Genomic DNA, 27785 nt, shown 5'->3' with positions numbered 1-27785 from the left:
TTAGGCAAAAAAATCAATGAGACCCTACCCACCTCAGACAATAAACCAGATTTAGCTTGCACAAATGGTCCTCGCTACTTGGGAGCCCATAGGTAGAAGGATCAACATCCAAGCCAGAGTAGTCAAAACCACATAAACCTACCTAAATATCAGGAGGGGCTGAAAATGTAGCACAAATGGCAGAGTACTTGGTAGGCCCTAAGTACTGCTTCCCCCCTTCCTCCCCCCCAAAAGCTAGAAACCTGTTTATATTTTACCTCTTGTACTTCATACTTGTGGTGAATTCCCCTGTTAACAATTCACAGTGTTAATGTTCCACAGCATGATTCAGGAAATGCTGACCTTGAGGAGTGGGGAACATTGAACATTCTTTTCATTGTTTTTATGCATGACAATCTATTTGAGGTCAGCTTGCGTGAAGTGCGATTATACTACCCAGAAGGACCTAGCTGGGCCATGTCTCTCTGGTCACAAAGTTACAACCTCATTTATTTCTTCCTGTTCCTCAGACCAACATTTCTGATATTTTCAGAGCTGTGAGAATTCTTCTAGAAGTGGTTATTGATTATGCTTTGAGTAAAAACTGGTTGAAACTCACTCCAAAATACTCTAAACTCTCCACTTGTAAATGGGGAAATAGTAATTCTGATAGTAATTTTGCACAGATTTCCAATGTCCTACACCAACATTCATCCATCCTTGGCAGACTTATCTAATACTTAATGATCCACAAAGCTAGGAGGCATCAAAAATTCTTTTGCTGGAACTTTTTTCCAAAGGGAAACATTCCATTAGTCACCTTAGGAAAGCTGTATCTTTTCCAAATGAATTTAGCTTTTATTTTGAATAAAAACTTTCAGGTAAGGTGGTATGGTGATATCAATGCTTAGTAGTTGATAAGGGTTCTATTTGATCTTGTGTTTTCCTGTCTCTTATATGTCCCCCTACTCAGAATGGCATCTGAAGAGTCCTAGAATGTTCTCTTGTTTTTTTTAGTGTTTGAATATACTATCTTAAAAAAAAAAAAAAAGAAGAACCTTCAGGACTATTACTGATAGGAAGGGTTAGGTTCAGAGTTTTCATTGATAAAGAGGCTATTTCATCTCAGCCTCCAAACACAAATAAACTAACCTCTTTTGAAGCCCTACAAATCCTGTGGCCTGAGTTGCTAGGACCTCACAGGGCCATTTAAGCTTTGAAGCTAATTGAAAAGAAGCAAAGCACAAAGAAATGACAGCATGTTACTCAAATCAGTCCAAGACATGATGCAGTCTCTAGAGCTAGGTTATCTCAGTGCAGTAGGCAAGGTTACTTAGGTTCAGGAACCAGACTGCCAGCAGGGAAGCCTGTTTACAGTTCTAAAGTGTTCAAAACAAACAGGCCTGAAAGCCTGTCAAGACCTGTGTTCTTGTGCAACATATTAATGTTTCAGTCTTTGGCATCATTATCTTTATTATTCTTAAGTACTGTCCCCAGGCTCACCCAGTTTCCAGCTTTATGATGATGATGTAAGGCTTACCAGATTTTCTAGCTGTTTTTTGTTTCCTTTAAATCTCTTTGTAGGCATTTACCTGTATTTATCTGTGTTTTTTGCACTACTTCTTTTCATTGAATATCTATGTATGTGTTGGGCATTTTGTTGTGTACTGGGAAGCCTAAGAGATACCGGACTCAAGGAAATAAGAATAGTAAGGGAAAAATGATATTCACTAGCTAATTACAGAGGCTAGGTAAATTGCAATCATAGTGTGCCTAGCTCACATGAGTTTTCAGAGCTGTCCAAATCATTTCTAGAAATGATTGTTGACTGTTACTCAGTTCTCAGCACCACAAAAAGATACATACATATAAAAGCTAATTACATACAAATTGTTTACTGATTGGACTAAAAGGAACATAAAATGGTGTTTGCTTTCAGGAAGAGATCTTGGAGCTGCTCTAAAGTATAGTTTATACTTTATGTATCAGAGGTAGGCATGTAGCAATAGATGTGGGAGATTGGTCTGTTTGAGAAATTCATCAGTGTTCTTGGAGATGGAAGGGCAGTTGGAAGCAATCAGATTAAGAATTGAAGCAAGATGACAACAGAATCAGATTTTAGTAGGTAATTGATTTAAAGGAGCTAAGAATAGATGAGGAGAAACCAATAGGAAGCTGTTGAAAGTAGTGCTGGCAAAGATGGTGTTTTGGACCGGAGATGTGCTAGTAGAGACAGAAGAGTTTAGAAGTAAGGTAGAGTCTGGTGATTAAATATGTGGTTTGAGTAAGGAGGATAGTTAGACTGTTGCCATGTTTACTAGCGTTTGGATGAATTAGCAAGTGAGGAAACAGAGAAGTTGGTTTGGCTAATAAATTCAGTTTGGGACAGATTTTATGTGAAGAAATTTGTCTTATTCACTACTTAATCCTGGTTCTAACAGTGTTCAGCACACTTTAGGTTGTCAGTGAATACTTGCTGAGTGAATGAGCAAGTCATCTTAGGTAGGAAATGATAAATGAGTTGCTGGTTATGTAACTACTTGAGCAAACTAATCAGAACCCCTGTTTTGCCTTGTATGTTAATCACAATTTACAGCTTTTCTTGGGATCAAGCCCCATCTTGTAGAACTATTTATGAAGGCTTGTATCATACAAAGTATTCAGCGATTTGAGTAAGTGCTGTTGAAATTTTCGAAATGGCTACCTCTTTGAGTAGAGTTCCTTCGATTTTTAATCCAGCGAAGTGAGTTTATGCTTTAGTCTCCTTTTCTAGCAGAGGACTAATGTTTTTAACTCTTTGCTTAGTTTTATTAGAAGTGTTGCCCTTATTGGCAGTATCACAGAATTTTTTTTATCAGATGATCAATTGTAAGAGAAACTTATGCCTGAAACAGAAACAAAAGTTGCCTCATGCCTTACGATTCCTAACTCTCATCCTTGTAGGGTCATCAAGACTCCTGAGGTAGCAAACCTGGCCTTGCTTGGCTTTGGAGACGTCTTTGCCCTGCTGTTTGACAACCGCTACCTGTACATCATGGACTTGCGGACTGAGAGCCTGATTAGCCGCTGGCCTCTGCCAGAGTACAGGAAGTCAAAGAGAGGCTCCAGCTTCCTGGCAGGCGAAGCATCCTGGCTGAATGGACTGGATGGGCACAATGACACAGGCTTGGTCTTTGCCACCAGCATGCCTGACCACAGTATTCACCTGGTGTTGTGGAAGGAGCATGGCTAATGCCACAAGCTGCCACCACTGACTGACTTTGGGTACCGGGACAGTGGGTTTTCAGTGCAACCTCTGTGGCGGCCGACTGCATGAACCAAAGTTCTCACCCAATGGTATCATCACGCAGTGCACAATCACTTATCTATGTTTGCCAGTGGCCAGGGCTTGGGGCGGGGGTGGGCTTGTTTTATTGACATACAACACAGCATGCTAATGGGGTACACCATTGACTTCATTTGTACTTAGTTATGTTGCTCAGTATAAGGATGATTTGGGACTCATCTTTCTTGAATGGAATACTGATTTTAAGAAAGTTAAAATGATTCATTAAGTTGCTAATTGGTTGCCTATAAAATCACATTGAGTCTGCTATTAAAGCTTTTTACCATAGCCTTTTTCTTTTCATTTAAAGTTGAAGTGAAGGTGCTATGATGTTGTTAGAGCAGCTTCTCTCATGGGGTTTAGCTTTTCTAAGAGCCAGCGTTACAAAGACCACTGAATCCTGTGACATTCATTACTACCAGACCTTTCCACCAAATGCCAGTCCTAGAGAAAATCTGTCTTCCAGCGCAAATCAAGTCCCATCAGCTGCTTGCAGATCATCCTAGACTAGTTCTTGGTAGAGTCAAGTTTGACATGGCGAATTTATGAGGGGACTCTCTACTTTTTGTTCTACGTGGGGAAGGCTGGGCCCCAAGCAAGAGTGACTGTGCAGAGGTGACAGGGAGTAGTAGAGTAGTAGAAAAGGCAGTGAGCTGGAAGATGGGTGACTGGGTGCTACCCTGGAACTCTACAACCTCAGGCCTGTCTCCTTACTTGTACAGCCTGATGTTCAGCTAAGATTGCTTCTCTGCATCCATAAAGAGCACAGACATTGTTATTTCAGTTTAGTTTGAACCCTGAGGCACTGTTTCTTCAGTTTGGAGTAGTATTGGTTTTTTTTTTTTTCTTCTACTGATTTTGGATTTGCCTTGTTACTGTTTTTCTAAGAGCTTGTGATGTATCATTAAGTTATTTATTTTAGGTATCCTTTTTTCTTTTTTAAATTTAGGCAGATGGAAATAATATCTAACTGCTATACGATTCTGCTTAGAAATTGTAAGCAACTGGTGGAGGAGAGGCAGAGAGAAGTCTGTGTTGTGTGCTGACTGGGAAGGAACAGTATCTGAATCAGAATTATCTTCCATTTATGCTCCTAACTTGATCCATGTCTTTGGGAAAATTGACTTTTCCTCCTTAGAATATAATTTTCCATATCTTTAAAATGAAGGAATCATCCTAGACTATACAAATTCAAGTGCCTGAGCGAGTCACAGATGATAGGTGAACAGAATGTGCTGGGTGGGATTGTGTAGAAACATGGAACATGCACGTAATGAAGCTGGACAGTTCCTCACATCTAGTGTTCTACCATTGCACAGACAGCCTAATGTTTATAGATAGGATTTTTTTTTCTGGAGGAGTTAGAAATTTAAAGTACCCTGGTTTAAAAAATGTTGACAACTGATTAAAGATAATCTGCTGGTGCTGGTGTTGGCTCATACCTGTAATCCTAGCTACTAAGAAGGCCGAGATCTGAGAATCATGGTTTGAAACTAACCCAGATAGACATATCCTTGAGATTCTTATGGTCAGTTAATCAGCAGAAAGCTGGAAGTGGTTATGTGGCTCAAAATGTAGAGAGCCAGCCTTGAGAAAAAGAGCTAAGGAAGAACTCCCTAGCCCTGAGCTCATGCCTCAGTGCCAGCACAAAATAAGTAAATAAGATGAACTAAACAAAATGTGTCTATATGTTGCCAGTTTGTGTGCTCACCCCTCATTCTAAAGACAGACATTTCAGTGGTTCAGCAGATAAAATGTTCCAACATAGTATCATAAACATTGGGGAGAAAGTAGAGGAAGCAGCAATAAAAACTTTCCTTTGTGGTATGGGAGTGATGGGTGCATATTTGCAGACCCAATAGGAAAGTAGTTTGGAGACTTGGAAGGAACCTCAGTGAAAGCCTCTGCCTGAGAGGAAAGTTACTCCTTGCTGCCTCATGTAGAAAGCTTATCATTTGACAGATGGGACAAAGTCTTGTTGGCAAAGCTGAGACTGCAGTCCCAGATCTCCCAGAATCTGAATTAGCATTTATTGTAGCAATAGACCTTGGGGTGCTATAAAGTTAATAAAGAATCACTGAATAGTTTCAAGGACAGGTTTGGTTAATAGCCATGTTGAAACTCCACAGGGATTAGAGAGAAGAATGTTTATCTTTCTCCATCCCTTAAATCTGAGTTGAATGCATCTCACATTGAATTTTGTTCATGAGCTCTGTCTTGTTTTTTTTTGCCCCCCTATAGAAATGGAACCATAGTTGCAGATGGAATCTTTTAGGGGCCCCTGGAGACTGGGCAAGGATGAGGATAAATGACTTTTTCATTTTCACTCAGCATGAATGAATAATTGGAACTACAGATCTCTATATCATGTCACCTTCAGATATGTCCAATAGCTTCAGAGGTCAAGTTGCTATAAACATTTGTGGGACAAATTTTATTAAAAAATGACTTAAAACCAGGTACCACTGATGGCTCACATCTATAATCTTAGCTACTCAAGATGCTGAGAACTGAGGATTGCAGTTCGAAGCCAGCTCAAACAGCAAAGTCCAGGAGATTTCTTATCTCCAATTAACTGCCAAAACCAAAAGTGGAGCTGTGGCTCAAATGGTAGTGATATCCTTGAGCTTTTTACAAAGCTCAGGGACAGTGCTCAAGCCCAGAGTTCAAGCAAGTCCCAGGACCAACACAAAACAAGCAAATTTGAAACAGGCATGTCCCAGTATTTAGTGTATTTGTGTGCAGAGGTTAGCACTAGGGTGGTATGGCTGGAGTTGTATAGCAACACTGAGGCAAATCACAGTTAGATTCCTAACCATGATGTGTCCCCATTGATGCCTTCATTTCACTTGAGCATTTACATAATTGGTTTATAGATACCAGATGTGCTCATAGAGCTGCCAGTTTTTATATAAATTGGGAAGCTAACTCATCTTACAAAATAAAGCAAAGTGATGAACTCAGGAGCAGGCAGGGGAAGCTAAAGCTGTGTCCTTTGGCTCCTTTCATTACGTTAGGGGCTGTCGTGTGTCATGTGTACACACTCGGTTTCCTCAGCTCACACACAAGGAAACTGACTTCGCTGCTTTGGTGAATATTGTTGCTGGATAATTCTCTGAAGTTATGAGCAGATAGACTCCACCTGTAGTTCTGAAGATTGAATTTCTTGGGTGACCTCACAACTCTGTGGCAAGAGAAAGGGCTTTTTTTCCTCTCTATGAAGGGTGCAGGAACAACTTCAGGTTCAAGGGCAGGACAGGACTGCAGGAGAGCAGAGTGAGTGGGAGCCTTTCAATAAACTTTGTTCACATTCCTCCAGCTCCATTATTTGGAGTAGTGAGCATTGTCAATTCTGGCTCTAACCCGATTCTTTAGATCTATCAGAGAAATAGAAAGAAAGACCTACTGGTGGAAGGACTTGGCTTTGAAAACATTCCACAGGAAGATTTTTGTATTTGGATAACTTCTCAAATTGTATCTCAATAATGGGGATTAAAGTAAACTATGAAATTCTAAGGTTTCATTTTATTTTTCGGTTTAAATACTGGTCCAAGCCAGGTACTAGTGCTCATGTCTGTAATCCTAGCTACTTAGTAGTCTGAATCTGAGCAGAGAAGTCCATGAGACTCTTACTGAGACTTGTGTTGCCAATAATCACAAAATGCCAGAAGCAGAAGTATAATTCAAGTGGTAGAGCACCAGCCTTGAGTGAAAAAGCCAAATAAGAACATGAGAAGCTTTGAGTTCAAGCCCCAGTACCAGCACTATTAAAAATAAATGTACTCACTACCTTGTAAAATTTGAAGGTCATATAATCATTCTAATATTTACTAACAGGAGAATGATTACTATTGTATATTAATAAGGGGGAAAAGAAAATACCACTGGAAACAGTGTGATTGTAGACATTGAGAGGTTTTAATGTCTATGTTAGGCATTCTAGAGTTAACCGAAGCAGCTAGGAATGATGGAGCACAACTTTTTTTCATTTTGTTTGCTGCTGGTCCTAGGGCTTAAACACAGGGCACTCTCCCTGAGCTCTTAGCTCAAGACTAGCACTCTGCCACTTGAGCCACAGCTCCACTTCTGGCTTTTTGAGTAACAAATTGGAGTCTCACGGACTTGTTCCCCAGGCTGGTGTTGAACCTTGCTTCTCAGATCTCAGCCCCTTCCCTTCCCTTCCCTTCCCTCCCCTCCCCTCCCCTTCCCTTCCCTCCCCTCCCCTCCCCTCCCCTCCCCTTCCATAGTCCCTGCAGCTTGAACTAAGGACTGAAGTGCTGTCCCTGAGCTGCTTTTGCTCAAGGCTAGAAACTCTATCTCTTAAGCTACAGCTCTACTTTTGTAGTTTATTAATGATGAAAGTCTCATGGACTTTCCTACTTGGACTGGCTTTGAACCGCTCTCCTCAGGTCTTAGCCTCCTGAGTGGCTAGGATTATAGGTGTGAGCCCTGGGCTTGGCTGTATTGTCGTTTGTACCATTCTCCTCAGCCTCATCAGGCTGAGATGTCACGCACAGTGCAAGGTGTCCCTGTGCATTCACTTCTGTGTGTTTCATCTCTTCCCTAGGGGAATTCAGTTGCTTCACTTGTTATTTCAGTCCTGACCAGGATAAACCCGATTAATTATTGTAGCTTTCAGAATCCAGTTGCTTCTACTCTTTAAGTGTGCCCAAATAGAAACGATTTTGCATATTGAAGCCTGACAAATCATTGATCCCAATGACAAAAGCTCATAATTTTTTTATGTCCATATATTCATGTAGTAAATGACAAATTTCACAAATTTCAACTTAGTACTCTTGTTGAGAATACTCAGGTTGAAAGGCTGGTTTCTTATCCATTCAACAGCTAAAGTAATACAGTAAAACTCATCAAGTTATATCTTAGCAATTTGGTGTAGGTTGTGATCTAGAAGGAATGAGGTGAAGTTTATATTTGAACTGTGTGGGATGGGGGAAAGAAAGGATTACTTAAGCACCTTGTAGAGTGTTTGTTATTGAACTCTACGAGATGAGAAAAGTTATTTTCATGCATCACCAAATCATCTTTTTACCTATGAGTGACTGTACTAGTTGTAAATCATTTGTGTCTAACCATGAAAGCCAGTTCCCTCAGGCCATACTTGGTTAGCCAAGTGCAAGTTATTGTTTGTACTTGAAGGTAATAAAGCTGCATTTCCTTAAAAATACATTCTGTACGTAAGGCTTATTGTTTTTTTTTTTATTTTTTGGTGCTGCTCCTGGGCTTGAACTGAGGGTCTGGGCACTGTCTCTGAGCTGCCCCTTGCACTCTTAACACATGAGTTCCACTTTTGGCATTTTGGTGGTTAATTGGAGATAAAAATTTCACAGATTATCCTCCCAGGCTGTCTTGGAACCTTGATCTCAACCACCTGTGTAGCTAAGATTACAGGCATGAGCCACCAATGCCCAGCATTAAGACTTTCTTGCTTCCTTTCCAACCTGTTCAGGGATATTTAAAAAGATGAGTTTGCAAAAGATATGAGTTTGCAAAAGAACGGCAAAAGAGAAAAAAGTAGGTGGGTTTAGAGTGTATTTTTAGACATAGAACTGCCCTTTCCTGTGTTCTGAAATGGCTTTGTTCCCCCTCCCCCCTTCATGTTCTAGAATGTAAGCTCAACAATAGAACAGTTTTTGAAGGCTATCCAACAAACTTAAAAGTAAGATAAACGGAAGGGATTCTAGCAGCCTTCACAAATAGCTGCAAATGGAGGAGAAAGTGCCAATTTGAAGGGTCTAGGCCTGGGGTGTCTTTCTCGTTTGCCCTCCTGTCTCCAGCACATTCCCAAGTGGGAATTGTTTTTAATTTGAATTTGTAGGGCTTCTTGTCACTTGCTTAACATGCTTTTGTGTCTTTGCGCTTCCAACAGCACCAGTACCCTAAAGATGGCCATTTGTCTTTTACAGGCAAAGAAGCTGAGGCCTAGGGAAGTGATCCATGCTTAGAGGAATAGTAAGTGGTGAGATTCAAGTCCTGATTTTCACCCTCTAGAGACCTGGGTTTTTCCTTCCCTTTCTGTTCTCTCCCTGGGTCAGGTCGCTTCAAACCTGGACTGCTGCCTTCCCTTCTTTACCGGTGTGCATTTTTCATACCACCTGTGTCTTCTGCTCTGCTTATAGGAGTCTCCCCTCCCTCCCAACCCCTTCCTATCCCAGCCAATCTTCTGAGCCATGTTACAAACAGGATTTCTTAACTAACATGGATCCCAGCTCATCTTTTCCAGAAAACATCTTGCTGTCTTTCTGTTCCTTGTGTTATAGGCCTTGTTCTCGCTTCTTTGTGGGAAGAAACATGAGTTATTCTCCTCTAGACCTAGGACTAGGCTTTAGGAGTCCATTGGCCTCCCAGTATCCTTAAAGCCTCTGTTGACTACCATCCCTCACTCAGCCTGACCAAGCATTCTTGTCAATTCATTTGGCAATAAATCATATAACTTACTGGGTGCTGGTGGCTCACACCTGAAATCCTACCTGCTTAGGAGGCTGAGATCTGAGGGTTGTGGTTTAAAGCCAACCCAGGCAGGAAAGTCTGAGACTCCAATTAACCACCTAAAAACCAGAAATTAAACTGTGGCTTATAGTGGTAGAGCACTAGCCTTGAGTAAAAAAGCTCAGGGACAGTGCCCAGGCCCAACAACAATAACAACTACTACTACTACAAAAAAAAATCCACATAATTCCATTCACAGCTGACAAGTTATTAGCTTTTACTCTTGGTCCATAAATAGAACTTAGCAAATATCATGTCTCTCCAGCAACATTATAAGCTTGAGAGTAGGAACTCCATGATGCTAAGTTCTTGAAAGTTTGTGCTGTTCCTGAGCTCTTTTTTTTTTGGTCCATCATGGGGCTTGAACTCTGGGCCTGAGCACTGTCCCTCAGCTCTTCAGCTCAAGGCTAGCACTCTACCAGTTGAGCTCCAGCGCCACTTCGGTTTTCTGGTGGTTTATTGGAGATAAGAGTTTCCTGCCCAGGCTAGCTTTGAACCATGATACTCAGATCCCAACCTCCTGAATAGCTAGGATTACAGGTGTCCAGCTTGTTCCTGAGCTCTTTTACTCAAGGATAGCACTCTACCACTTGAGCCAAAGCTCCACTACTAGTTTTTGAGTAGTTAATTGGAGATTAATTAATTAATTAATTGGGACTTCTGCCTGGACTGGCTTTGAACTGTGATCCTCAGATCTCAGTTCAGCCTCCTAAGTAGCTAGGATTACTGGCATGAGTCACCAATACCCAGGTAGTTGTTAAAAGTTTTATAAATTATGTGGTTTTAAGGCTGTGAAAATTAAACAACAACAAAACCAACAAAAAGAGGCTGGGAAGTGGGCTCAGTGGTAGAGCGCTTGCCTTGCATGCCTGAGGCCCTGGTTCGATTCCTCAGCACCACATAAGCAAAAAGAAAAAAGCCGGAAGTGGCGCTGTGGCTCAAGTGGTAGAGCGCTAACCTTGAGCTGAAGAGCTGAGGGACAGCGCCCAGGTCCAGAGTTCAGGCCCCATGACTGACCCAAAAAATAAACAAAAGCAACAAAAAAAAAAACTGAGGAAAAATTCAGAGCATTGAAAATTAGGAATAAAATGTCACAAGCAAAATGAAAAAGCAATTTTACACAGCTCTTTCAGACTTTTCTGATATTCCACTGTCTATAAGCCTAAAATGTACTCAGTACACTTGGGCAGAATATTAGATGATCACACTGTGATTAGACACTGGGAGTTCTTGCCAGTGCGATGTTCTTGTCCCTTGCATTTTAACCACATGTTTTGTTCTCTTTGTGGTCAGGATAATCTAATCAAAAACTCACAGGAAAATTTCCCAGTGCTCCTTCATCATTACAGTTTTTTATTCTAATCTTTATGTGCATATTACAGATAGATATAAATGCAAATGACTGTTTTGTAGTGTGATGTTAAAAATGTGTTTCAATTTTTTACAATTATCATAATACTCTGCAGTATTCCTTTCTTACTGTCATTTGCCAAACCATTTCTGTTTTGGGGGGTAGTTTTCAACTTTGCTTTTTATATAATGTGGCAGAGAACTGTTTTGTGTGTTTTTCCTTACAACAAGTTCCTAACAGAGTTACTGACCAGGGGAGTTTTCTGTTGTTGTTGTTGTTTTTTTTTTTTTTTTTAATGTTATAGATGTAGGAAAGTTCATAAAATAGTTTTATTTAACAGTTAAAAGTGGATACCTGTACTCAAGAGAGAACATTTTTTGTCAGACATGGAGGTGTGCACCTGCAATCCCACCACTCAGAAGGTTGAGGTAGGAAGATCTTGAATTTAAGGCCAGCTTTGAATTCTCTATGCAGCAAGAGCTTGTCTTTTGTTGTTGTTGTTGGTGGTGGTGGTGGTCGTGGGGCCTGAACTCGGGGCCTGGGCGCTGTTCCTCAGCTCTTCAGCTCAAGGCTAACACTCTACCACTTGAGCCACAGTGCCACTTCCAGCTTTTTCTGCTTATGTGGTGCTGAGGAATCGAATCCAGGGCCTCATGCCTGCAAGGCGAGCACTCTACCACTGAGCCACCTTCCCAGCCCAAGAGAGCTTGTCTTTAAAAAAACTAAAATTAAAATCTTTTTCTTTGAACTGCAGAAATAACATACTCTGTGTCTCTTTGAAACATCCTATATGCCCTTTTGCTTTTTATTTAGCATGTGGTTTTCCAGCGGGGGTCAATTTATATGATTAAATATGATTATAAGATCTGTTTTGAGTGGTTGTTTTAACCATGTCTGCCAGTTGTGAAGAGGTGTAAAGAAAGTGCTTCATGGTTGTTTTAGTTGACATTTACATGTGAGGCAGATATGTCACTGGTTTGTATTTCTTGTGAATCCTATCTGCATCTTTTACTTATTTTTTTGACATTTTTAAATACTTGTGGAAATGCTGAATTACATTTTCACATAATTGTGAGATGAATTATGGTCATAAATGAACTTTCACTAATCTAGATGGCACTCATTTAGAAATAATTCAAACTAAGGCATGAGTTTTATTTCATTGAATAAATAAATGTGTGTCAACTAAACCCTCACTTTCTACTTACATATCACCAATTTTGGTGATGTGTCCCAAAATTATATGATGTCTTTTAAAGAATGTGTTGTAAAGCTGGACACTGGTAGCTCACTCCTATAATCCTAGCTACTCAAGAGGCTGAGATCTGAGGATTGCGGTTCAAAGCCAGCCTGGGCAGCAAAGTCTGTGAGACTCTTATCTCCAATTAACTGTCAGAAAACTGGAAGTGGTGTTGTAGCTCAAAGTTGTAAAATGCTAGTTTTGAGCCAAAGAATTGAGGGACAGCCCTCAGGCCCTGAGTTCAAGCCTCATAACTGACAAAAAAAAAAAGAATGTTTAATAAGACTTGGTACTAAATAATAGAGCTAGACAACAATATTAGATAGGTGATACATTTTTAAACATTTTTTCTAATAAAGATGTATCATAGATGATTAATAAAATTGGAAGTAAGACATGGGCAATCATAAATCAAAGGACTCCTCTGTCCTCAATTGACCATCATATATATTGAAGTTCAAAATGAGGAATTAATCAAGGAAGCAGCCAAAGTACAAATTCCCAGAACATAATAATCTTGGTGTTTTATTTTTACTCACGAATGCAGAGTTGGGAGGGGTTTTCATGTGTGCTTTTCTAACTCAGGCCTCTCTAAGTTCAGAGATTTTCCATCTGAAAGCTTACACAGGATAGCAAGCATTCCTGAGTTTGTTAGCTCAGCAGATTTGGCCATGTAAGGCAACTCTTGAACTAGTTGATCATTGAAGCTTTAAGGGCACTGGCTTGAACGCTTATTTGAGAAGAGATCAGAAAAACAAAGTAGAATTAACATTTGGAAATCTATATGTTAGAGGATATGGAGAGGAAGAAGTAATAGATGAAGCCCCTCCTCCCTGTATCTGGAGAACAAGAGCTACATCTTAACTACTCTATATGCTTATATTGCCTGGGTCAGGTACAAAGTAAACTAGAGGAGGGGATGGGCTTTGAGTTAGTCTATGTTGGCCTTCTTTAATCCAACGTGCAGTTCCTTTCTAGAACATCATCAGTATCTGGAAGCTTATTATAAATGCACACTATTGCCAAGCTTAATGAATTCAACTTTGGAATTGGAGCCCTTACAGGTGACTGACCAACGCCCTCTAAGGTTGAGAACTACTGTTGTTATGTAGCCTCTTCTGCCACCTGGTGGAACTTTGGTAAGTAGCATCTAGTAATGAATTGAGCTGGATTCTGGGGCAGTTGAATATATGAATTTTACCAAGTTTTCTTGATTATAGTCCACTCTGAATGCATTCTATTATTGAACTACCTTCCACTTTATGTCAAGTGCCATAGAGCTTGCCATGTCAGCCAGCAGACTGAATGAATTCATTTTTTACTGTTTTACAGATACCTTCAATTTTGTGTGGGTATCGTATCAAACACTGGAATAGCACACATCTGTTAAATAATGCTACAGAAGAATAATTACACAAAGAAGTGCAAAAACATAAACGGAAAAGGGCAGGATTAAAGATGGCATACAACATAATTCAGAAGTGGGGCTGTGGCTCAAGCAGTAGCACACTCACCTTGAGCTGAAGAGCTGAGGGACAGCGCCCAAGCCCAGAGTTCAAGCCCCACACCACCACCACCACCACCACCAACAACAACAACAAAAAAGTGATTTTACAACATAACTTAGAAATGCTTTAAATATACAAACATAGGGGCTGGGAAGGTGGCTCAGTGGTAGAGTGCTTGCCTTGCATGCATGAGGCCCTGGGTTCAATTCTTTAGCACCACATATGCAGAAAAAGCCAGAAGTGGTGCTGTGGCTCAAGTGGTAGAACACTAGCCTTGAGCTGAAGAGCTGAGGGACAGCACCCAGGTCCAAAGTTCAGGCCCCATGACTGACACACACACAGAGACACACACACAGACAGACAGACAGACACACACACACGCACAAAGCAAAAACATAAAATGAAATAAAATGCACTGAAAGGGTAATAGAGGTTATTTCTTAAGGATGAGACAGGTATGTCTATGTACTTTTCTGTAACTTCCCCACAAGAAGCATAGATTATATTTAATAATTTACATAGTTTTCCTAGTTGTATATTAATAGCTGTAGGCATCATCTAGCTCAAATCCCTTCTTTAGAAAATATATGTATTAAGTCCCTAACCTGTGCGTCTACAGGCTGAGGATTCAGACATGAAATCGTGATCCTTCTGCAGAAAGCTTCTGATTCCCTGGGGTGGGTCATGCTCAGAAACTAAGAGGTGTAAGGAAGGGTTACAGAGCAGGGAGAAGCCCTGCTGGGGGTGCCCACCAAGGTTTCACACAGGAACGCATCCTCCCTAGGGCACCTAAGCTAATTGATGCCCATACCTGTAGTCCCAGCTAATCTGGAGGTTGAGATGGGAGGATCACTAGAACCCAGGAGTTCAGGACATGCCTGAGCAACGTAGTGAGAACCAGTTTCCAAACAAAAAGAGGAACAAGTCATGTAGCAGTGCCAAGTCCTTATAAACCATAGCAGAAGATCGATTCCTAGGAAAGAGATAGCAGTAGAAGCATATCATTTAGAAATAGAATTAAATAAATGGGGCTAGGGGTCAGATACTTTTAGGGGGGTGGGAATAGAGAAGTGTTGGATTAAAAAAAATTGTGCCAGTTCTGGGGCTTGATCTCAGGGCTTGGGATCTGCCTCTGATTTTTTTTTTCCTTTTCTTTTCTTTTTCTTTTTTTGGGGGGGAGGGGGGGGCTGGTCGTGGGGTCTGAACTCTGGGCCTGGGCGCTGTCCCTCAGCTCTCAAGCTCAAGGCTAGCGCTCTACCACTTGAGCCACAGCGCCACTTCTGGCTTTTTTTCTTTTTGCTTATGTGGTGCCGAGGAATCTAACCCAGGGCCTCATGCATGCAAGGCAAGCGCTCTACTACTGAGCCACCTTCTCAGCCCCTTTTTTTCCTTTTCTTAAGGCTGGCTCTCTACCATTTGAGCCACAGCTCCACTTGAGCCACAGCTCCAGTTCTGGCTTTTTAATGATTAATTGTAGATAGGAATCTCATGGGCTTTCCTATCTGGGTTGGCTTTGAATTGCAATCCTCATATCTCAGCATCCTGAGTAGCTAAGATTATAGGTATAAGCCACCAGTGCCCAATTTGTTTGGTTTTTATTTTAAATGTATTATTTCATTCTAAATGTACTTTTTCTGAGTGTAGAAAAACTTTTCCATTCCAGCTCTACATAATTTTATTGTGACAATATTTAAATACAGTTTTCTTCAGGTATAGGAAGGTAGATTTTGGTTTAACATGGGAGAGACTACTTAGAGCGATCCCACAAAGTATCAAGAAAAAGAAGCCCTGGTGTGCCAAAAGTATTCAGCATTGGTTCCTTGAATGTGGCCCAGCAGAATTCATATTGAACACCTAGTATGTGCCAGGTACTCTAAACTGGATGGACACTATGCATGTCCCCTTTGGATTTGCATGGGAGCACTTAATATGGTTAAATACTGTTAGGTCACTGTACAGTACCTGCACCAGTCCAGTCCCATCAGCAGTGAAGAAGAAAGGAATGGCTAAGAACAGGGTGTCAAACATCATTTGCTATCAGGGAAACACAAATAGGAGCCACAAGATGGCACCACACACCAGTACAATGGCTAAAATTAAAAAGACTAACCAACCCCAGTACTGGCTAAGATGTAGAGACACAGCTAGTGGTGAAGCAACATGGCTCAGCCACCTTGGAAAAAATATATGGAAGGTTCTTGAAAAGTTCTACAAGCATTCTCCACTTGACCCAGGCATTAATTCCTAGCTTTTATTTACCCCAAAGAATTGGAAATTTTTCCACACAAAGGTTTGTATGTAAATATAGCAGCTTTATTAGCAGCAGCCTCTTAACTGGAAACCCTCTAGATATTTATTAACAAATAACTGGATAAATAAATTGAGGTATATTCATATAAAGGAGTACTACTGAGCAAAAAAAAGGGGGATTATCAATACTATAATTGCATCAATGAAGTTTAAAAAATTACATTGAGTGAAATAAACCAGACCCTCCACCCCACACACACCAAAAAAACCCAAGTATGATTCTGTTTATGAGACATTTAAAATGACCCAACTCTCCCCAAGAATGTTTGGCTGAGAGCACTGTTAAATACTGTTGAAGCTGCTATTAATGTTATTGTAAGCACCTCTTTTAAATATTTATTTTTCCCTTAAATAAGGTTCTGGTGGCTGGGGCATTTTGATTCTCCATTTTATAGTTGGTGACCCTTCACTCAAGTCTTGAGTGGAGGACTATCAGCCAAGGAGACCCTCTTTAGCAGCCTCCATGGCTGCCCAGCTGCTTTGTAGACACACGCCACAGATGGCCTGAGGAAACCACACCAAAACCACAACTACATGTTGCTGAAGCACAACTCTAGAAGACACTTACTCTAGCCACGCCTGTTTCAACTAGCTTGTACCAGACTTTTTGTCATCACAGGCTTCAGTGAATTCTAGCAGTCATTTTTGCCTAGGCCAGAAGGGGAGTTTTCCCCCCAGGTAGCCCACCAGAAGGCCTATGATCGGTGCAAACATAATCCTTCATTTGTATGGTCTGTGCTTTGTTTGGTACAAACAGTCTTGGCATACCCTGCTTCTGACTAGGTAACTATGAAAGTGTGTTCAGTTCACGTTTTGAGTCAGTTGGGAGATAATCTCCTATGGTGCTCCCCTGGTATTTCAGTGTTAAGTTCATTAAAAGTCCAGTGCTCTTTTCTTACCTACTTTTCGTCTTTATCATTAGTACAGCAGACTAAGCTGGTTATATGAGGAGGGGATGGAGGAACTAGCGTGGAAGCAGCCATACAGTGGCAGTAGCAGTGAGAGAACAGCAAACGGGTTTCAGAGAAAAACGAGGGGATAGGAATAGAGGTGGTGAGGATGATGAAGACTGTGAAGAACTGAAGACACGAAACGAAAGGCCCAGCTTCTGGAAGAGCCTTAAGAGCCAATGTTCCTCACACTCTAGGCCCAAGAGCTATATCACTAGCTGCTGTAGAATTTGAGGATCCCAACACCTGAGACCCACCCAGGAGGGCAAGGACTGTAATAGCTGCCAAGTACTGGGACCACTGGTGGTTAAAACCCAGAGCAACAAACCTGAAACTGAGTGCCTAAAGTCGTAAGTCTATGTCTTCTAAAACTTGGAGCATTGGACCACCTCCTTTAGAGCTTTGAGCTGTAAGCTTCTGGGTCTGTCCAGCTCCTAAACCTTGGGTACTCAACAGTATAGCCAGTACCAAAGACTTTCTCCTGGTCTACTTACAATTGTTATCCATATAGAGCAAAAGGATTCCTGTCAGCTGATTAGTAACATGTACAACTAACCTCTAAGCTGGGTTTACGCTACATGTAATGCCAGCATTTTGAAGTCTAATGGAGATTGTGAGTTCAAGACCAGCCTGCACTATTAAAAAAAAAAAAAGATGAAAAGAGAAAGAGAAGGACTGGAAGAAAGAATGGGCTGAGGGTAGGGATGTAGCTTGGTGGAGTGCTTCCTTAGCATGTACAAGGCCCGAGTTTCAATTCCCAATACTACCACAACAAAAAGCCCCCCAGCTTAATCTCTAGTGATAGAAATTAGCACAGTGGTTATCTGGGATGGGAGTGGAGAGAAGTTGGGATGATGTGATCTGAATCCTTGCCCTGTAACAGAAGACAGCCAATCTCTGAAGCAACTGGCTATCGCTGGGCACCAGTGACACATCTGTCACCCTAGCTACTCAGGAGGCAGAGTGGGAGCATCAGAGTTTTAGGCCAATCCAGGCAAAGAAGTTTGAGAGGCCTCTGTGTCAACCAACAGCCGAGTGTGGTAATACAAGCTGTCATCTCAGCTATGGTGGAAGCTTAACTAGGAAGATCTCAGCCTAGACTAGCCTGGGGAAAGAGAAAGACCCTATCTCAAAAGTAACCAAAGCAAAAAGGGATGAAGACATGGCTCAAGTGGGGGAGTGCCTACCTAGCCCCGAGTTCCAATCTCAGTACCACCAAAAGAAATCACAACAAACATTTCATAGATGCGTACTTTATTGTATATTAATGATACTTTTAATAAGGTAAAAATAGTTTCTTATTCTTGCTTCATACTTTTGAGTTCCTTAATTTCTTTCTTTCTTTTTGTTGTTGTTGGTGGTGGTCATTGGGCTTGAACTCAGGGCCTAGGTGCTGTCCCCGAGCTTTTTCACTCAAGGCTAGTGCTCTACCCCTTTGAGCCACTGGTTTTCTGGTGGTTAATTGGAGATAAGAGTCTCACAGAATTTCCTGCCCATGCTGGCTTTGAACTGCGATTCTCAGGTCTTAAGCCTCTTGATTTGCTAGGATTACAGGCAGGAGCCACCAGTGCCTGACCTTTTTAATAACAGGTTTACAATATTGGTTCAGTTGGATGCATTTATTTACCGTGTCTATTCTTGGTTGGTCTATTCCAATAATTCTGCTCTGGATGCTTGTTGCCCTTTTTCTGGGCTGTCTTTCTCAAGAGGCTAATTAGTGTGGGCAGTGAGCTCACTTTCCCTGGAGTCTGTTTCTCTGTGTGGTAGTGTTCAGGGGGACACTGAGGATCCAAGCTGTGGTCTGTCCATCTCCCACAGGAGTTAAGAACATCAGAGGAAACATGCCCCAGGTCACAGAAACAGGATCCAGACAGCCTCTTTTGATCCTTTGAGTATAACATCTCCTTTCTAGGTGAGAATTGCCTTTCTGTCTGGATCAGCCCTTGAATATGGAGGTAGCAGCAGCAGAGGGAGGAAGGAGGCAGTCTCTCTGGGCCGGTTCTCTATCTCCAGTCTATTTTTCTTTGTGGTTGGGATGTGCTACCCTGCTGGATGATACATCTGGCCTGACCAGGCTAGTTTCTGAGGAGATAGGTAGGCAATGGTTATCAAGACAACACGTTGCTGAAGGAATAGCCAATCTTCCATCTTGTTCTCTCTCTGCTCCCATCCGCCAGCCCTTTTCCTGGGCCACACCGCTTCATCCCCACTCCTAGGTACACACATGGGTTGCAGATAGACTTCTGGCTCTCCAGAGGTCCCTTGCGGCTTATTTTATGAGTTCTTCAACTCTCCCTCTGTTTCTTTTAAATAACTTCTCCAGAATGGATTTGGGGAAGAGAGAAAAGGAAAGGAGATATCTTAGGGAAGTTTTCCCTTTGGAGCATCAGGGTGTCATGGCTGAGGGTATTTCTAGCTCTAACCTGGTAAAGCAATCTTGTAATGATCATTTTATGTTTTGTTTTTGTAAAAATTTTGAGACCTGCTTTAGAATAAATGAGGAAATAAATATCACCAGTAATATGGTCTATCCAGAAGAACCACTATTAACATTTTGGAGTATTTTTCAAATCTTCGATGCCTTTGCATAGTTTTACCAAAAGTTGAAATTAATATTTGTGTGCGTGTGTGTGTATATACGTATAAGGTAATATATATTATTTTGCAAAGTCTTTTTCTCTCTTAATATATTATTAGAATTTTCTTTAAGAGCATGATTCTACTGACTGCCTAATAGTTGATCAGCTGGATAGGTGGGTCATAATTCACTTACATGCTTCCTTGTTTTGGTACATTTAGAGGTGTGTGTGTGTGTGTGTGTGTGTGTGTGTGTGTGTGTGTGTGTGTGTTGTGTGCTGGTTGAAGCTTGAACACAGGGCTTCAATACTCTCATTCATCTTTTCCACTCAAACCTGGTGCATTACCACTTGAGCCACAGCTACACATCTGGCTTTTTATGGAAATAAGAGTCTCATGAACTTTTCTGCCCAGGCTGGCTTCAAACCATGACTCTCAGATTTCAACCCTCTGAGTGTCTAGAATTAGAGTCCCCAGCTTGAACATTTAAATTGATTCCAGTTTTTAGCGTATGAGTAAGGCTTTGGTGACTAGCCTTCTATACAAATATGTACCCACATCTCTGAGTTTTCCTCTTAAGTTAAGTTCATAAAACTTTTAAAGTATACTACCTATTGAACTTGCAGAGAAATTGCGTGTGTCCACTCATATTAACATCAAAGTATTGCTCTCTTTCCAGCATTGGCTACTGTGTTTTAGAAAATTTTGCCAGTGTCAAAGATGACAATAGTTTATATTGTTTCAGTCTAACATTATTTATAACATGCTGTTTTATTTCTGAGCATAATGTAGAATTACATATACAGTCTTTTTATACCTTTGTAAGTAGAATGCATATTCATTTGGAGTGGGAAGGACCACAGAGAAATGTTAGTAAGTTGTGGGATGAGATTGTGATATTATTGTGTTGTGCTGTGAATGTTTTAAAGTGGAAAGAAATCTCTGTAGCATATGGCCACTTGCTTTCCCAAATTCTTCCTCTCCCTCTTCCTAGACACACTTGCCCAGCTGGAGACTCCATTTCCTAGCTTCTTTTGCAGCTAGACATGGCCAGATGAGTGAAAATGAGCCACCAGCACCTGCTTAAATGGTGAATGAGACGAGCATGGGTGATTCACACTTGTAATCCTAGCTCCTCAAGAGGCCAAGATCTAAGACTCATAGTTCAAAGCTCGCCTAGGCAGGAAAATTTGTGAGATTCTTATTTCCAATTAACCAGCAAAAAGCCACAAGTGGAACTGTAACTTAAGTGGTAGAGCCTTGAGTGGGAAAAAGCTAAAGGACAACATCCAGGCACCAGTTCAAGCCCTAGTACCAACACACACACACACACACACACACACACACACACACACACACACACACATATGGAATGATGCAAAGGCACATTTTTTGTTGTTGTTGTTGGTTGTGGGACTTGAACTCAGGACATTGGCACTGTCCCTGAGCTCTTTTGCTCAAGGCTAGCACTCTATTACTTTGAGCCAGTTTACTGGTTGTTAAATGGCGATAAGAGTCTCAGGGATGTTCCTACCTGGGCTGGCTTTGAACTGCGATCCTCAGATCTCAGCCTCCTTAGTAGCTAGGATTACAGGCATGAGTCACTGGCGCCCAGCCAAAAGCACATTTTTTTTTTTTTTTTGGGTCTCCGAATGACAGCTCTTGCCTAGCTTTGATCAGCTAAATAATGATCCCTAAAGCTACATAATGATCTCTGGTCTGGTTGTTGGGTTTTGGAAGAGAGAAATCAATTTGATCATGTTTGGCCTACTGTAATTTGGGATCTCATTGTCACAGTAATGTAGCAGTGATCCTAATTCATCTGACCTCAAACTTTTCCCTAAGACAGCACATTCCAGTGGCCATTCCACAGTGTGTGGAGCTGACTGGAGTCTGGAAGCAGAGCAATTGAAAGCCGCTGTGTACTTTACAGAGTGCCATAAAAATATTGATGTTTTATGGTCCTTTATCCTTTAACAAAAATGTATATATTAGTATACTTTCTGCTTATAATGTTTGGCAAGAAATACAACTTGTTACAGCTGATTCAAAATACAAAATCAAAATACAAAAATCATAGCCATGAACATACCAAAAAATATTGCTAGGAGCTGGAGGCTCTAATTCTAGCTACTCAGGCAGAAATCTGAGGATTGGCACACACGATTATGATGGGGGGAAGCATACTTTGTGTAAGGGGAGGTGGCGGTAGCTACCCTGGGGCTTGAGATCAGACCCTGCTTGCTGGCCCTCAGCTTTGTTTTCCTCAAGGCTGGCATTCTACCACTTGAGCCACAGCTCAACTCCTGGCTTTTTGCTGGTTAATTGAAGATAAGAGTCTCATGGACCTTTCCTGACCAGGCTGGCTTTGAACTACGATCCTCAAATCTCAGCCTCCTGAGTAGCTAGGATTGTGAGTCTTCAGTGTCTGGCTAGGGAGCATACTTTTGAAAGAAGAAGTTCAGTTGTGTGTTCACAACTGCTGCTGTTGAATATCTTTGCAGTGCCTCTCTGGGACAGTTCAGCGTCCCTCTGAGAAGTCAGCTTTTGTCCTGAGTGTGGGCCAGGAGTTCCGCCATGGCGCATGGCAAGTTCAGGGGACACCCATCTCTACAGTCTTCATGACCAGTGGATCTGCACAGCCTTGGACCCACATGATTCGAATCATGTGTGTCCCTGATTCTTACCGCTGCCTGACTGTGACCATCCTACCCCCAGGACCTAAATAGGAGAGACCTATAAAAGCTAGGGGAGTGAGATGTGACTCCCCTTGGTGACTTGGGAGGTGAATCTTCCTTCCTATGAGCAGGTCTTCTCCTGGTCCCCTGGGAAGAAGCACCTTAGTGAGGGTGCCTGGCTTTTGTTCATTATGGTATTGTGGTAGAATCAGGACTGTCAAGGCCTTCTACTTCTTATTGTCCAAGAACAGGCACAGGCAAATGGTGGCCTTTTACTTTGCTCTGTGTGTGTGTGTGTGTGTGTGTGTGTGTGTGTGTGTGTGTGTGTGTGTGTGTGTGTGTGTGTGTGTGTGTGTGTGTGTGTGTGTGTGTGTGTGTGTGTGTGTGTGTGTGTGTGTGTGTGTGTGTGTGTGTGTATGTTTCCTTAGCTTAAAATCATCATTAGCAATACCCCTGCTGCTGGATTGTCTTCATTACTATTACTTTTATTAACTAGATATTATATCATTGAATATTCATCTAGATAGCTCCTTATGGGGATTCTTTAAATACTTCCCATTTTGGTGTTGTTTTTTTTTGTAAAATTTTGCTGCAACAACTCTCTTAGTTAATGTAACTTCTTGCCTGAATTGGATAATTTCCTCAGGAAATGGAGTAAGTGTTGACTGCCTCTTATGGAAGACTAGAGGGATGGGGTGGCAACGTGTTTCTCCATTATTACAAGATTAGAGACCCGAACTATCCTTCAGTAGTAAATACTTTTAAGTAAACTAAGTTATAGCCAATCAACGGGCTACTGTCCAACTGTTAAAACAATAAGATTAATCACAGTAGATGGAAACTATCTACAAAAGATGGAGACTATCTATCTACACTATCCATGAATTGATGAATAAATAAACAAAGCAGAGTTTAGTATACACAGAATGGAGTCCAATTATTTGTCCATAAAAAAGGAATAGAGTTCCTCTAATATTACAACATACATGAAACTTGAAAACTTGAAACCTTGGTCAGCGAAGGAAGTTAGGCACAGAAGGCCATATATGATTCAATTTATATGAAAAATCTAAAATAGGAAAATCCATAAATAGAAAATAAGAATTTACAGGAGTCTAGGAGGATGGGGAGGGAATAGGGAGTAATTATCAATGGATATAAGGGTTTTTATGGGGGGGAATGATAAAACTGTTCTGGGATTCACTAGTACTACTAGTTATAAAACCTTGTGAATATTTGAAAACACTGAATTATACAGTTTATTGTTATTATTTTATTTTATTTTTTGTTGATCATGGGGCCTGAACTCTGGGCCTGGACGCTGTTCCTCAGCTCTTCAGCTCAAGGCTAGCACTCTACTGCTTGAGCTACAGTGCCACTTCCACCTTTTTCTGCTTATGTGGTCCTGAGGAGTCCAATTGAGGGCCTCATGCATACAAAGCAAGCACTCTACCACTGAGCCCTATTTTATTTTTTTTTGTTGGTTATGGGGCCTGAACTCTGGGCCTGGGCGCTGTCCCTCAGCTCTTCAGCTCAAGGCTAGCGCTCTACCACTTGAGCCACAGCACCACTTCTGGCTTTTTTCTTTTTGCTTATGTGGTGCTGAGGAATTGAACCCAGGGCCTCAGGCATGCAAGGCAAGCTGAGCCACCTTCCCAGCCCTTGCACTCTATCTCTTGAGCCACAGCGCCACTTCTGGTTTTTTGGTGGTTTATTGGAGATAAGAGTCTCATGGGCTTTTCCTGCTGGGCTGGCTTTGAACTGTGACCCTCAGATCTCAGCCTCCTGAATAGCCAGGATTACAGGCATGAGTCACTAGCGCCCAGCTTGAATTATACATTTTAAAGGTATGAACCTCGAGCTAGAGATACAACTCAGTGCTCAAGGGCTTACTTGCCTGACATACGTGGAGTTCTGGGTTTGCTCCTCAGCACAATGAATGAAGGAATGCAGAATAGATAAGTAAAATAGAAAGATGGATTTTTGTGACATGTGATTTATATCTCATTTAAAAAAAAAGAATGCAAAGCTGTGCGCTGGTGGCTCATGCCTATAATCCTAGCTACTTAAGAGGCTGAGTTCTCAGAGCAGAAAAGTGCCTAAGACTCTGATCTCCAAGTAACCAGCAAAATAGCAGAAGTGGACGTATAGCCCAAGTGGTAGAGCACCAGCTTTGAGTGAAAAAGTCAAGTGAGAGTCTAAGGTTCTGAGTTCAAGCCCCAGTACCAGTACATGCACCAAGAAAGAGTGCAGCTCCAGATGTATTAACACGATTGTATGGATCATGATTTATTAACAAAATGAAGTACAGAGTAATATTTATGACAAACCATTTTTGGGAATGTCCTTTTTTTCTGCCTCTGGTGGAGATTAGGGGGCCCTTTGCTGGAGGAAGGGGCCAATGTGTGTTAAAAATTAGTGAGCACCAGCATGGGCCAGGTTCCACATTGCTTTACCCAGAATGCCTCAGTAGGCCCATTTTTAGACAGCAAAACTGAGATAAAAGAGAGTAATAACTTGTCCAGGTTATGAAGCAAACCCCAGCTAACTGCAGTTGATCAGGGACTTGAGCACTTGGGGCTTATTTTCCAGCTTTGTTTGCTCCCTGTAGAATGTCTCAACACATGACTGTGGAGGCTGCTTTGCTTCTAGAGCATTCTTTACAAGAATGTTGTTTATAAATTTACAGAGAAGTTATTGATGGTTATTTATTTATTGTGCTGGTCCTGGGGTCTTGAAATCAGGGTCTGTCCATAAGCTTTATTTGCTCAAGGCTAATGATTTACCACTTAAGTTACAGCAGCTCTACCACCAGATTTTTTTTTAGAAGTTAATTGGAGATAAGAGTTTTATGGACTTCCTGCCCAGGCTGGCTTTGAACTGCAGTCCTCAGATCTCAGCCAACTCAGTGGCTAGGATTTACAGGTATGAGACACCAGTACCTTGCTGGTCTTTTATTTGAAGATAGTATGAAGTGTATTTCAGAGGGTGATCTGGATCCCAGCTAGGTCCCTATAGCTTACTGGGAATATTCCAGTAAATTTTTGATCATCCATTCATGTAACCTGAACATTCTGTGTTCCTTCACAAAGCTCTGTGTGTGTGTGTGTGTGTGTGTGTGTGTGTGTGTGTGTGTGCGCGCGCGCGCGCGCGCATGCGCTCACGTACCAGTTCTGGAGTTTGAACTCAGGGCCTGGGCATTCTTCCCTTAGCTTTGGCACTCTTACCACTTGAGCTACAGTTCCACTTTCAGCTTTTTGTTGGTTAATTGGAAATAAGAGTCTCATAGACTTTCCTGCGTGGGCTGGTTTTGAACCTCAATCTTCAGATCTGAGCCTCCTGAGATTAGAGGATTAGGATTAGAGGCCCGAGTCATTGGTGCCTGGCCAAAGCTGTTCTTGCTGTTGTATCTGCCTAGAACCCCTTCCTGCTCATCAACAAACTCTTAATTAGTTGTCAAAACCCCATTCAGACACCTCCATTTATAGATTACCACCGTGTGCTCAGCACTTTAAGTATTGTTGTGTTTAATCCTTTTAATTTTCACAGTTATTATGCTATAAAAAGCACATGTATAATTATTTACATTTCTTCCAGATGAGGAAATAACCTAGAGAGGTTAGGAAACTTGCCCAAAATTGTGCAGCCAGGACATGAAGAAACAGGCCTTTCTGACTCCAACGCTCGTAATTTCCTCCTTTCCACATCCCCTTTCCCGCACCAGTCATCTTGGATTGCAAGTGCTGCTTGCCACTCTCTTCACGGGGGCCCTGCAGGCTCTAGAAGGCAGGTTTCAGGACTGCCACCTGTGTCCAGTCCTGTTCCAAGTGGCCAATCCTAAAAGTTTAGTCAGCGTGACTCATTCTATTGCAGTGACCCAGCCTGGAAAGTATAAATGTGTTTGTCCTGTCCCTGTAGATGGGGACCGACGTGCTGTCTCCCCGTCTTGAGCAGGAGTGGTGATAAGGGGCAGGTTGGGCCTCCTTGAGGACTGGCAGATGTTTCCTGAGGTTCTGAGAGCATTGCTGCCTTGGCTGCCAGCTCAGGGGAGCTGCTAGGAAAGGCTATGTTATGGCTCTGCCGATGAGGCCCATGTCAACAGCCTCATTCCAAAATATGAAGGTCGGTAGAGGCTCCGTGGCTGGCTGGCTGGATCCCAGAAGTGTCTTTGTTGGAGATAGTGTAGGAAGTTGAGATCTGGAGCTTGGTGATTAGCCATTGCTCTGAAAACCTCTCCTGCTTACAAATCTGTTGTCTTGGGACAAGTTTTTCAACCTCTGTTTGTCTCAATCATTTAATCTTTAACAAAGGGCAAATGTCTCTTTTTTTTAAAGTCATAGAAGGAGAGAGAGAATGCGCAGAAAACCTTTGCCAAGGGATCCTTTCACAGTGCCTTTATTACAATATCATACAACACCAAGTCATGGTAGCAATAATAATTGTTTTTATTAGTGATCCATACTAGATGTTCCTTGTTTGCAGATAAGGATCCTGATAATATTAATTGTTTTTTGTTGTGGTGGTGATGGTTTTGTTTTTTGTGCCAATCCTGGGACTTGAAATCAGGGTCTGGACACTGTCCCTGGGCTTTTTTTGCTCATGGCTAATGCTCTACCACTTGAGCCCCAGCTCCACTTCTGGCTTTTTTTTTTTTTTTTTTTTTGGGTCCTGTCGTGGGGCCTGAACTCTGGGCCTGGGCGCTGTCCCTCAGCTCTTCGGCTCAAGGCTAGCGCTCTACCACTTGAGCCACAGCGCCACTTCCGGCTTTTTTTGTTTTGCTTATGTGGTGCTGAGGAATCGAACCCAGGGCCTCAGGCATGCAAGGCAAGCACTTTAACCACTGAGCCACCTTCTCAGCCCCGACTTCTGGCTTTTTTTGTGGTTAATTGGAGATAAAACATTTCATAGACTTTTCTGTCTTCAAACCATGATCCTCAGATCTTGGCCTCCTAAGTAGCTAGGATTATAGTTGTAGGATTATAGTTGTGAGACACATGTGCTCAGCTGCAGTCACCTAGCTATGGCCAGGCCTTTCAGACCCGATGAGAAGTTTGCTTTGGTCCAGGTTGAGGCCCACCTGAGAGAGTGGTCTCCTTGCTTTAGTGTAAGCAGACGCTGTCTTGAATTCCAGTTTCTGGGCTCACCCTGGGAAGGAAGAGGTAGGTCTGTTTGAGGGCATTTCCCCACTGTCCTGAATCCTAGGCAGCAAGCACTTATTTCTTTATTCTAACTACCAACAGTGAGAAGCTATCACATTTATTATTATTTGAAAGGAAGCAGTCATTTTTTATTGAGTATTTAAAGTTAGAAAGCATGTTTATAAGGATGTTACTTACATTATTTTACCACACAATGCT

General features: G+C 41.8%; 1 protein-coding gene across 1 annotated transcript in view; it reads left to right on the top strand.

Annotated features, from left to right (window-relative positions):
- Window positions 1-3592, top strand: part of Fbxw2 (F-box and WD repeat domain containing 2) — a 30246-nt gene extending 26654 nt beyond the window's left edge. The window contains exon 8 of the mRNA XM_042678647.1: window positions 2923-3592. Within this exon, the coding sequence (XP_042534581.1) occupies window positions 2923-3211 (289 nt within the window). The 3' untranslated portion in view covers window positions 3212-3592. The remainder of the gene's footprint in view (window positions 1-2922) is intronic.
- Window positions 3593-27785: the final 24193 nt, after the last annotated feature.

The sequence above is a fragment of the Dipodomys spectabilis genome, unplaced genomic scaffold (assembly GCF_019054845.1).
Source record: "Dipodomys spectabilis isolate Male_0828 unplaced genomic scaffold, ASM1905484v1 ptg000046l, whole genome shotgun sequence".
In the NCBI taxonomy this organism is placed as follows: domain Eukaryota; kingdom Metazoa; phylum Chordata; class Mammalia; order Rodentia; family Heteromyidae; genus Dipodomys; species Dipodomys spectabilis.
Note: the sequence above shows the minus strand (reverse complement) of the source record. Positions and strands in the feature narration are given on the sequence as shown.